Genomic DNA, 13,380 nt, shown 5'->3' with positions numbered 1-13,380 from the left:
ATATTCCAACAGGGGTTTTTTCCCCTCCTGCAATATTACATAATTTGAATATACTTTTTTTTTGAAGCTGACATTTAAAAACCTAGAAGGTTTACAAATTCTTTGCTGAATAAATACGTTTAAGCCAGTACAAGAGAATATTTGTAGCTGTAGCTCAGGGCTGAACTGTGGGATCCTTGGTGCTCTCTAAATCTGGCAGTTTTCTTGCAGGCGTTTCTAGCATCGAGGATGTAACCTAAGTTGGGCAATGAAACGTCTGCAAGAAAAAAACAAACACAAATCCAAGTTCAGAGAGCACCAAGGGCCCCTCAGTACGTGTAAGCATTTGTAGCAGCAGGGATGAAGTCAGAAGATGGAAGGTTGGAGAGCTTTACTCACCCTAATGGAGCTTTGCCACCTGCTTTACCTGCTCACTTGGTAGTTAGGGTTGCTACTATCCAAAGTCCAGGATCATGCGCTTCTCTGGCATTTTATCCCTCAGTCCCACCACCTGAGCAGCCTGCGTGCCAGACTGGAAAGTAAAACAAAAAGTGATTAGATACGTTCTGTTACATACCTCCTCATGGGAAAGGGAAAGAAGAAGAAAAAGAAAGAAAGAAAGAAAGAAAGAAAGAAAGAAAGAAAGAAAGAAAGAAAGAAAGAAAGAAAGAAAGAAAGAAAGAAAGAGAAAGAAAGAAAGAGAGAAAGATAGATGAAGGAAAAAAGGGAAGGAAGGGAGGGAGGAAAGAAAGAGTGATTAGATAAAGTTCTATTATATGCTGGATTGGTGAGCCGTGTGGCTAGGGAAAAGAAGGGAAAAGGAAAGAAAGAAAGAAAGAGAAAGAATGAAAGATGAAGGGAAGGAAGGGAGGGAGGAAAGAGTGATTAGATAAAGTTCTATACCTCCTCATGCTGGATTGGTGAGCCGTGTGGCTAGGGAAAAGAAGGGAAAGGAGAAAGAAAGAGCAAAAGAAAGAAAGATGAAGGAAAGAAGGGAAGGGAGGGAGGGAGGAAAGAAAGAGTGATTAGATAAAGTTCTATTATATGCTGGATTGGTGAGCCGTGTGGCTAGGGAAAAGAAGGGAAAGGAGAAAGAGAAAAAGAAAGATGAAAGAAAGAAGGGAAGGGAGGGAGGGGTGATTAGATAAAGTTCTATTCTATACCTCCTCATGCTGGATCGGTGAGCTGTGTGGCTAGGGAAAAGAAGAAGGGAAAAGGAAAGAAGAAAGAAAGAAAGATGAAGGAAAGAAGGGAAGGGAGGGAGGAAAGAAAGAAACATGAAGGAAGAAGGAAGGAAAGAACGGAAAGAAGGAAGGAAGAGAGGGAGGTACACTATTACAAAGAAGAAATTAAAATCAGTCCATCCCAGTTTGTTATGACTTGTTTCGCTCCATTTTCAATCGTCTGTGTTATGGAATTTATTGTGCAGAGGTCTCCTTGTGCTACCAAAGAGTTGCACAGACAAGGAAGGGCACTGAGAGCAGTAAAAATCACACACAGAAATACACTGAGTTCTAAAAGCAAAAAGTATTTTACTTTGAGGTGGTGTAAAAACAAAAATGCACAGTCAAAAATAAACAGTCCAAGTCATACACAATAGCAACAGTCCAAGGAGTAATCCAAACTACAAAGTCTTCTTACCGGTCCAGAGGTCAATACACAGTTCAGGTTTACAACAGTAGTAAACCAACAGCAGAGCAAAAACAGTAACAGTAGAAAGCAGTGAATTCAGAGAGAGAAAGAAGCTACGTTCCTAGCTTCCTCTTATGGCCATGAGAACACTTACACACCCATTGGCCAATTAACAACTTAAAGACATAGCATTATGGTTAATATATTTTCAACCCAACATTGTAGGCTAACACCATATGCCTAACATTCTCCCCTTTGGGTAGAATAATATATAACTCTTACAATCTTATGCACATTCTTTCACAATTAGCATTGTGTTTCACAGCACTTTGTACCTTCGTAAAATGGTCTGCAATATTTACATCAGATGGACAATACTCTAACTGTATTAATTTATCCTTGACACATTGTCTGACATTTAAATAACGAAGATCAGTATGTTTAGATCTTGTTCTTACTGCAGCACTATTAGCCATCTTTATCGCAGCTTGATTGTCCTCATACACAATGAATGGATCATTTACATTTAAACCCATATCTAACAATAATTGTTTGTACACTAGCAGTTCTGTACATAACACTGATAGACATGAAAATTCAGCCTCCATTGTAGATAAGCTTATGTGTTTTTGTCTAATAGACTTCCATCCAATCAAAGAATCACCCAACATTACAGCCAACCCTGAGGTAGATTTACGACTGTTTGAATCAGAGGCAAAACTCGCATCTGCATATGCAGTAAGGATTAACTCACGATTTGGCTCTAGATATAACGAGTAGTGAATAGTCTGTTTCAAATACCTTAATACTCGTTTAGCTGATTGCCAGTGTCTAACAGTTGGTTCATTGTTGTACCTAGCCAATTGGTTTACACAGTAAGAAATATCAGGTCTAGTCCAATTACTCAGATACATAAGACTTCCTATCAAAGATTGGTACATAGTCTTATCAAATACAGGACTCTCCACATTAGTGTCCTTAAAATCCATAGCCATCGGAGTTTTTGCTGGTTTACACATTTCCATATTGTATCTCTTTAATAACTGAGATATCTTACTGGCTTGCGACACCTTAAAACCCCTATTTGTTTTCACAATATCTAACCCCAAATAGTGGCTAATTTCTCCAAGATTTCTAATTGTGAATTTAGTTTGCAATCTTGAAATGATAGTTTGTGCTTCTAACTCAGTTTTTGTTATTATTGCAATATCATCTGTGAATAATAAAATAAAAGATAATGCTCCGTTGTGTTCCCTTCTAAACAAACAAGGATCAGCATTACTGGCTACAAAACCTATTGCACTTAACTCATTAACTAAACATGTATTACACTCATAGCCTGATTGTTTCAATCCATAGAGGCTTTTCTTTAATTCCCAACAATCATGGTCTCTATCACTGGTCAATCCTGGTGGTATTCTTAAATAAATAGTATGTTGCAATGGAGCATGTAGATATGCAGTTTCAACATCTACATGGGTAACCATATGTTGGTTTTTAGCCGCCCATACTAAAGCTGCTCTTAAAGTAGTTGCCCTTAGACTGGGTGCAAACACTTCGTCATAATCCTCAGTAGTTTGGGCAAAACCTTGTGCAACCAAACGTGCCTTATGGGTTATAGTTCCGTCTACACCCTTCTTTATTTTATATATCCATTTACAACTTATAGCTTGCTCACCAGGTGGCAGTTTTGCTTTCACATAAGCCTTAAGATCCTGCAAAGAATTCAACTCCCTGTTCATTGCAGCTTTCCATGATGCTTGTTCCTTTTCAGGATACATCCTGATCTCATCATAGTTAGAAGGCTCTACACTAACTTGACATATACTAGCTTCATAGCGATCAGGTGGATGTCTGATGCGCGTTGAACGCCAAGGAATTACAGGGCTTTGAGTTTCTGACTCCTTTCCTTCCTCTGATTCCTCTATTATCTCCCCTATCTCCTCTTCATCTTTTATATTTACAGGAGATGAATTATCATTACTAGTTACGTTATCAGAGGAGTCCTCAAACACTAGAGGATCAGTATTAACAGTTTCTTGCTCTAACCTATCCCAACCAACGTGCTCAAGGAATTTTGCACTAGCACTGTTATATACATTAGTTGTGCCTCGTTCCCAGAAACGATAGGATCTATGGTTAGCTTCGTAACCTACGAAGTATAATTGCCTAGCCCTATGTTGGCCTTTACTCCTGAGTTGTGCAGGAATGTGGACCCAAGCTGGGGTGCCAAATGTGTGCAGGTAATCAAGGTTTGGTCTTCTACCATGCCATATAGTATATGGTATTTTACCAGTAGAAGTATTAACAACTATATTCAGAACATGGTTTGCACATTTTGCTGCCTCCCCCCACAGTCTATCTGTTAAGCCAGAATCTCTTAACATGGTTCTCATCATGGCTTGTAATGTTTGTCCACGTCTCTCAACAAATGCATTATGTTGAGGCCTATAAGGGGCTGAACGTTTATGCTCAATGCCAGCTGATTGTAGCATATCAACAAAACGCTTGTTTGTAAATTCAGTACCATTATCAGTAATTATACACTGAACCTTTCTCTTTGTTTTTCTCTCCACGAACTTCAGCCAGTTTGCAAATTGTTGGAAAGTGTCTGCCTTTGACTTAAGCAGATAACAAAAACCATATCTAGAGTAGTGGTCCAATATACTTAAAATATAACATGACCCTCCTAAACTTGGTTTCATGGGTCCAATTAAATCAGCAAACACAACTTCCAAAGGTACAGTTGTTTTGAAGCCGTTTATCCTGTTTGCAGGAGTTGCCTTGCTCTTTTCCTGATTACAGGCATTGCAATTCAAATACTTACTACATGGCTTCAGTTTAACTCCCTCTACTAATTCCACTGTTTTACGTAGTGAGTTAAAGTTTACATGCCCTAACCGCCTATGCAATAAATGTATACATTCATCATGTGGCTTCTTGTTCTCACATATTGAGTTAGCTTTAACTGTACTAACCTGGTTACTTGTGAGAACGAATAAACCATTTTTCAAATTAGCAGTTACACAGGTTCCATTCCTCTCAATAGTGCATTGCTCCCCTCTGAATGTTACCACAAACCCAACCTTAACCAATTCCCTTACAGATAACAGGTTGAATCTTAGCTTAGGTATATATAACATAGGTAACTGTTCATCAATGCATGGACAATAGGAATTACCTTCACCAGAGGCCTTCATCCTCCAACCGTTGGCCAGTGAAACATATTGGTTGCTGTTTTTCATATTAACAAACCTCTCTTTCACTTTAGTAATGCATTGTGAAGCCCCACTATCAACAACCCACAATTCATTGTTTCTGGATGTTGGTTCACCAGAAATAGCCAAACCAATGCCCTTCTTAGCCTTCCCACTGCTATTCACATTCTGTTTTGTACCCTTTCTACAGAATTTGGCTATATGCCCTCTAGCCCCACAAGAATAACATTTCTTGACGTTGTAAGCAGTGGTGAATTGCTGCTCCTCTTGTGGCTGTGTCTCTCTCAGCTGGTCTCTGTCACGCCTCCTTCTGGACTCTTCCAGCAGTCTCCCAGTAATGTTAGTCAATGTCAGTTCCTCTCTGGTCAGGACTTCCAAAGAAGAAACATACTCATCATAACTCTCATCCAAAGATGACAGAATAATGTAGACCTGATGCAACTCTGAAAAAGCAGCTCCTTTTCATGAAGCTCTTGAAAAGTTGCCTTCATGTAATTTAAATGGGTCAGCATATCTCCATTCTTCTGCAGACGAGCCCTAAACAGCTTACGCGTAAGGTGTATATGTGCACCCACACTGTCACGAACATAAAGCCTTCGCAAAATATCCCAACACCTAGCAGCAGACTCCTCACCACGAATATGGACAAGCTGCTGGTCATTCAGTGTTAGTCCAATAATGCAAAGAGCTTTCTCATTGCTTCGTTTAAAGTTGTCTAACTTCTTTGCATCCTCTTCATCATCTGGATCCCAAGCAGTAGTATCTGGTGGGTTATTTACAACAGCCCATAGTCCTTCCTTGCGCAAAAGCAAGCAGCATTTCGTGGACCAGGAAACATAGTTTGTCCCATCCAACCGGGGACAAACTGTGTTTAATATATTATGTTTAATATATTTTCAACCCAACATTGTAGGCTAACACCATATGCCTAACATTCTCCCCTTTGGGTAGAATAATATATAACTCTTACAATCTTATGCACATGCTTTCACAATTAGCATTGTGTTTCACAGCACTTTGTACCTTCGTAAAATGGTCTGCAATATTTACATCAGATGGACAATACTCTAACTGTATTAATTTATCTTTGACACATTGTCTGACATTTAAATAACGAAGATCAGTATGTTTAGATCTTGTTCTTACTGCAGCATTATTAGCCATCTTTATCGCAGCTTGATTGTCCTCATACACAATAAATGGATCATTTACATTTAAACCCATATCTAACAATAGTTGTTTGTACACTAGCAGTTCTGTACATAACACTGATAGACATGAAAATTCAGCCTCCATTGTAGACAAGCTTATGTGTTTTTGCCTAATGGACTTCCATCCAATCAAAGAATCACCCAACATTACAGCCAACCCTGAGGTAGATTTACGACTGTTTGTATCAGAGGCAAAACTCGCATCTGCATATGCAGTAAGGATTAACTCACGATTTGGCTCTAGATATAACGAGTAGTGAATAGTCTGTTTCAAATACCTTAATACTCGTTTAGCTGATTGCCAGTGTCTAACAGTTGGATTATTGTTGTACCTAGCTAATTGATTTACACAGTAAGAAATATCAGGTCTAGTCCAATTACTCAGATACATAAGACTTCCTATCAAAGATTGGTACATAGTCTTATCAAATACAGGACTCTCCACATTAGTGTCCTTAAAATCCATAGCCATCGGAGTTTTTGCTGGTTTACACATTTCCATATTGTATCTCTTTAATAACTGAGATATCTTACTGGCTTGCGACACCTTAAAACCCCTATTTGTTTTCACAATATCTAACCCCAAATAGTGGCTTATTTCTCCAAGATTTCTAATTGTGAATTTAGTTTGCAATCTTGAAATGATAGTTTGTGCTTCTAACTCAGTTTTTGTTATTATTGCAATATCATCTGTGAATAATAAGAGAAAAGATAATGCTCCGTTGTGTTCCCTTCTAAACAAACAAGGATCAGCATTACTGGCTACAAAACCTATTGCACTTAACTCATTAACTAAACATTTATTCCACTCATAGCCTGATTGTTTCAATCCATAGAGGCTTTTCTTTAATTCCCAACAATCATGGTCTCTATCACTGGTCAATCCTGGTGGTATTCTTAAATAAATAGTATGTTGCAATGGAGCATGTAAATATGCAGTTTCAACATCTACATGATTAACCATATATTGGTTTTTAGCCGCCCATACTAAAGCTGCTCTTAAAGTAGTTGCCCTTAGACTGGGTGCAAACACCTCGTCATAATCCTCAGTAGTTTGGGCAAAACCTTGTGCAACCAAACGTGCCTTATGGGTTACAGTCCCGTCTACACCTTTCTTTAACTTATATATCCATTTACAACCTATAGCTTGCTCACCAGGTGGCAGTTTTGCTTTCTCATAAACGTTAAGATCCTGCAAAGACTTCAACTCCCTGTTCATTGCAGCTTTCCATGATGCCTGTTCCTTTTCAGGATACATCCTGATCTCATCATAGTTAGAAGGCTCTACACTAACTTGACATACTACACTTGCTTCATAGCAATCAGGTGGATGTCTGATACGCATTGAACGCCAAGGAATTACAGGGCTTTGAATTTCTGTCTCCTTTCCTTCCTCTGATTCATCTTTTATCTCCCCTATCTCCTCTTCATCTTTTATATTTACAGGAGATGCATTATCATTACTAGTTACGTTATCAGAGGAGTCCTCAAACACTAGAGGATCAGTATTAACAGTTTCTTGCTCTAACCTATCCCAACCAACGTGCTCAAGGAATTTTGCATTCGCACTGTTATATACATTAGTTGTGCCTCGTTCCCAGAAACGATAGGATCTGTGATTAGCTTCATAACCTACGAAGTATAATTGCCTAGCCCTATGTTGGCCTTTACTCCTGAGTTGTGCAGGAATGTGGACCCAAGCTGGGGTGCCAAACGTGTGCAGGTAATCAAGGTTTGGTCTTCTACCATGCCATATAGTATATGGTATTTTACCAGTAGAAGTATTAACAACTATATTCAGAACATGGTTTGCACATTTTGCTGCCTCCCCCCACAGTCTATCTGTTAAGCCTGAATCTTGTAACATGGTTCTCATCATGGCTTGTAACGTTTGCCCACGTCTCTCAACAAAAGCATTATGTTGAGGCCTATAAGGGGCTGAACGTTTATGCTCAATGCCAGCTGATTGTAGCATATCAACAAAACACTTATTTGTAAATTCAGTACCATTATCAGTAATTATGCACTGAACCTTTCTCTTTGTTTTTCTCTCCACGAACTTCAGCCAGTTTGCAAATTGTTGGAAAGTATCTGCCTTTGACTTAAGCAGATAACAAAAACCATATCTAGAGTAGTGGTCCAATATACTTAAAACATAACATGACCCTCCTAAACTTGGTTTCATGGGTCCAATTAAATCAGCAAACACAACTTCCAAAGGTACAGTTGTTTTGAAGCCGTTTATCCTGTTTGCAGGAGTTGCCTTGCTCTTTTCCTGATTACAGGCATTGCAATTCAAATACTTACTACATGGCTTCAGTTTAATTCCTTCTACTAACTCAACTGTTTTACGTAGTGAGTTAAAGTTTACATGCCCTAACCGCCTATGCAATAAATGTATACATTCATCATGTGGCTTCTTGTTCTCACATATCGAGTTAGCTTTAACTGTACTAACCTGGTTACTTGTGAGAACGAATAAACCATTTTTCAAATTAGCAGTTACACAGGTTCCATTCCTCTCAATAGTGCATTGCTCCCCTCTGAATGTTACCACAAACCCAACCTTAACCAATTCCCTTACAGATAACAGGTTGAATCTTAGTTTAGGTATATATAACATAGGTAACTGTTCATCAATGCATGGACAATAGGAATTACCTTCACCAGAGGCCTTCATCCTCCAACCGTTGGCCAGTGAAACATATTGGTTGCTGTTTTTCATATTAATAAACCTCTTTTTCACTTTAGTAATGCATTGTGAAGCCCCACTATCAACAACCCACAATTCATTATTTCTGGATGTTGGTTCATCAGAAACAGCCAAACCAATGCCCTTCTTAGCCTTCCCACTGCTATTCACATTCTGTTTTTTACCCTTTCTACAGAATTTGGCTATATGCCCTCTAGCCCCACAAGAAAAACATTTCTTGACGTTGTAAGCAGTGGTAAATTGCTGCTCCTCTTGTGGCTGTGTCTCTCTCAGCTGGTCTCTGTCACGCCTCCTTCTGGACTCTTCCAGCAGTCTCCCAGTAATGTTAGTCAATGTCAGTTCCTCTCTGGTCAGGACTTCCAAAGAAGAAACATACTCATCATAACTCTCATCCAAAGATGACAGAATAATGTAGACCTGATGCAACTCTGAAAAAATCAGCTCCTTTTCATGAAGCTCTTGAAAAGTTGCCTTCATGTAATTTAAATGGGTCAGCATATCTCCATTCTTCTGCAGACGAGCCCTAAACAGCTTACGTGTAAGGTGTATATGTGCACCCACACTGTCACGAACATAAAGCCTTCGCAAAATATCCCAACACCTAGCAGCAGACTCCTCACCACGAATATGGACAAGCTGCTGGTCATTCAGTGTTAGTCCAATAATGCAAAGAGCTTTCTCATTGCTACGTTTAAAGTCGTCTAACTTCTTTGCATCCTCTTCGTCATCTGGATCCCAAGCAGTAGTATCTGGTGGGTTATTTACAACAGCCCATAGTCCTTCCTTGCGCAAAAGCAAGCAGCATTTTGTGGACCAGGAAACATAGTTTGTCCCATCCAACCGGGTTATCCAGGAGATGCCTGACAACTGTTCTTGTGCCATTTTACACCAAAAAGCTAACACAAACTCAGCTAGGAATACTGTGTGTACTAACTCTCAGTACAGGCCTGGGCCCATAACCAGTGTTAAGGAATTTGTTGTGCAGAGGTCTCCTTGTGCTACCAAAGAGTTGCACAGACAAGGAATGGTACTGAGAGCAGTAAAAGTCACACAAGAATACACTGAGTTATAAAAACAAAAAGTAGTTTACTTTTGAGGTGGTGTAAGAACAAAAATGCACAGTCAAAAATAAACAGTCCAGGTCATAAACAATAGCAACAGTCCAAGGAGTAATCCAAACTACAAAGTCTTCTTACTGGTCCAGAGGTCAATACACAGTTCAGCTTACAACAGTAGTAAACCAACAGCAGAGCAAAAACAGTAACAGTAGAAAGCAGTGAATTCAGAGAGAGAATTAATATATTAATATATTAATATATATGCACAAGAACTGATGTCAGGCATCTCCTGGATAATATATTATATTATATTAATATATTATTAATATAATATATTAATTAATATATTAATATACTGTATTAATTTATCTTTATGTTTAATATATATTATATATATTATATATTATATATTATATATATTATATATATTATATATATTATATATATTATATATATTATATATATTATATATATTATATATTATATGTTATGGAATTTATTGTGCAGAGGTCTCCTTGTGCTACCAAAGAGTTGCACAGACAAGGAAGGGCACTGAGAGCAGTAAAAATCACACACAGAAATACACTGAGTTCTAAAAGCAAAAAGTATTTTACTTTGAGGTGGTGTAAAAACAAAAATGCACAGTCAAAAATAAACAGTCCAAGTCATACACAATAGCAACAGTCCAAGGAGTAATCCAAACTACAAAGTCTTCTTACCGGTCCAGAGGTCAATACACAGTTCAGGTTTACAACAGTAGTAAACCAACAGCAGAGCAAAAACAGTAACAGTAGAGATCAGTGAATTCAGAGAGAGAAAGAAGCTACGTTCCTAGCTTCCTCTTATGGCCATGAGAACACTTACACACCCATTGGCCAATTAACAACTTAAAGACATAGCATTATGGTTAATATATTTTCAACCCAACATTGTAGGCTAACACCATATGCCTAACAGTCTGAACTGCGTTTTCCCCCAAAGAGGGAAGGGGTTGGTTTATGGGAAGCTCCTGGGCCCGCATGCTTGCTAGCCACACCCTTGTCAGGAAGACACATTTTGAGATAAAGGAAGGTGAAATTTCCTGTTCCCTGCCAAGAACTTCTGAACACTGATCACAGCATCGGCGCCAGTGCATGGAAATGCTTAGAACAAACCTTTCTTTTTGCCTGTTTTAAAGGGCTAGGTGAAATTCTCCCACCTGCTGGCATCTTGTAACCGCACTGAGATTTTTTCCTTCCTCCCTTCCTTCTCAGCCCCTTCTTTTTAGTCTATTGGTTATTATTTCAGCTCGCCGTTTCTAAGCCGATCGCTCTGGCGATAAAATTGATGTAGGGACAATGTAACCTCAGTGCTAACCCTTTTTTTTTATTATTATTACGCCGCACGATTCTTTCTTATCACCAGTACTACTGTCCTCCATTCCTTCTCTGACTGCCAAAACCTGCTTTGGCAGATGCCAAGGACAGGTCCTGGCTTAGATTCAACTCCCAAGTAAATGATCGGTTTGTTGGTTGGTTTGTTTTTACACACGAAGACTTAAAACACGTTGTAGGTTTATCTCTTGCTTAAATCTGCTTTTGCGTCGCCAGAGATGCGTATCTCAGCTTCAAGTGGACAGCAAGGAGTTGGACCACCGGAAAACCCTGCAGGTCACAAACGTGGCTAAGCCGATGGGCGACAACGACGAATTTGAAAAACAGCGGACCGCTGCTATTGCCGAAGTTGCAAAAAGCAAGGAGGTTAGAACGAATGCCTCTTGTTTTGAAACAATAGACGAATGATCTCGGGACAGATCTTAACCACCTATGGAAAAGCTGTTTGCTGTGATCCATCAAGAGCAGGCCGTTTCTAAAGTACTGGGCTTAGGATGTTAAGTGTGAATTACTGAAGAAGAAAAAAGCAATCTTGGAATAGACAGACTTTTATTCTGTGTATATCTTAAAAAAACATTGGGGTTAAAAGGGTACATGTTTTCTTTAAAAAAATCTGTGTTACAATTTGGTCTTTGGAAGGGAAAAACCCTAAGAGAAGGTATTCCGAGAATGTATGCTTTAAGGCTAATAACACTACCATTAGTGAAGCATTTTGCATTTGATAACTGGCACAGCATGACGCATCCCGTGTCATAAACTGCTCTGCTGAAAAATTACATGGCATTTCTACGTACGCCTCCAACTTTCCTTCATACCCTATAAGTCTTATAAATCTTCCCTGATACCTGAATTGCATTAATACATTTATCACTCTTGAGTATGTGATTTGACCACGGTGACTTGTGTTTAGGAGACTGTGGTATTTGAATGGAAGCTTCTTGATTTGTGTGAGTGGCAACGTTTTACTGGATTCTGTAGGCTAGTTCGGGGGTCCCCAACCCCCGGTCTGTGGACCAGTACCGGTCTGTGGCATTCCAGCAACTGGATCGCACAAACAAGCAAAGCGCAATCTATGAGATGCAGGCAGCACACAAAACCACACACCCTCCGGTCTGCGGAAAAACCTCTCTCCACGGAACCGGTCCCTGGTATCCAAGGTGTCCAAAAGATTGGGGACCTCTGGGCTAGTGCTATACCAGCTGCACAAATCAGGTCCTATTGGTCCTGTTCCCCACCCAATTGGTACACATTGAGATACAGCTAGTCCTTGATTTAAAAGCATTCATTGAGTGACCATTCAAAGTTACAATGGCACTGAGAACAGCGACTTAAGATGGTTTTCACGCTTAAGGACCATTGCAGCATCCCCATGGATGATGTGATCAAAATTCAGATGCTCGGCTGCTGGCGTGTGTCTTCTGGGATCATGTGATCCCCCTTTACGACCTTTTGACAAAGTCAGCAGAAGAGCCAGATTCCCTTAACAACCATTGTTAACTGCCGTGATTTCGAGCATATTATAAGAGCAGGCATCAGAATAGATAAAATAATTATGTTAGTAAGGTTGAGGGAAATAGCAGAAGGGGAATGAGTGGGCAAGCTGGATGGAAGCGATCAATAAAATTACTGAAATATTATTGAAAGAACTATAGATAAATGGAGAAAGGTCAAGATGGTTAGTATTTGACTGTACAATTGTCTGAAGTCAGATCTGACCTGATGGCAACCCTAACTAATTATGAGAAAGACAACAAGGGCTCTCAAGGGAAGTATTATGAGATACCAAATTCATATTCTCAGTCAAGAAATGTTACTTCCCTTACAATGCTCATTTAAACCTAAGGCACCGAGGAGCTGTTGTGTTGTGATTTCTTGCCAGCCAGTGGATCCGGCAGCTGAGTCTGGGGAATCAGATGAGGAGGAATCAGATGAGGAGTCTGAGGAATCATGAGGAGGAGGGGCCTGCAGTGACATTAGAGTCTGAGGAAGGCTCTGAGGAGCTCCAAGACTTACAGTTGGACGAGGAGCCTGGCCCCTCTACTCGCACTCAGGCTGAGACACAGCTGTGCTGGGAGCCTGAGTTGGACAGTGATGCGGAACAGTTGGGACAAATCCAGGATGCATGAAAGCGCAGGCAAGAGAAGCGAGTAGGACAGAGGAACACAATGGGGCGTCTCCAAAGGCAAAGGAGAAGGC

General features: G+C 39.7%; 1 protein-coding gene across 3 annotated transcripts in view; it reads left to right on the top strand.

The window, feature by feature from the left end:
* The window catches only part of TDRD3 (tudor domain containing 3), an 87,387-nt gene that overhangs the window by 36,000 nt on the left and 38,007 nt on the right, over nt 1–13,380 (top strand). For 2 of the 3 annotated variants that reach the window (XM_081326483.1, XM_081326484.1), the window contains exon 7: nt 11,401–11,550. The exons of the other annotated variant lie outside the window; for it this stretch is intronic. In XM_081326483.1, the coding sequence (XP_081182609.1) occupies nt 11,401–11,550 (150 nt within the window). The remainder of the gene's footprint in view (nt 1–11,400; nt 11,551–13,380) is intronic. 3 annotated transcript variants of the gene reach the window in all.

Source organism: Vipera berus (genome assembly GCF_964194415.1).
Source record: "Vipera berus genome assembly, chromosome: 4".
Taxonomy (NCBI): Eukaryota; Metazoa; Chordata; class Lepidosauria; order Squamata; family Viperidae; genus Vipera; species Vipera berus.
This window is presented reverse-complemented; position numbering and strand designations above follow the sequence as displayed.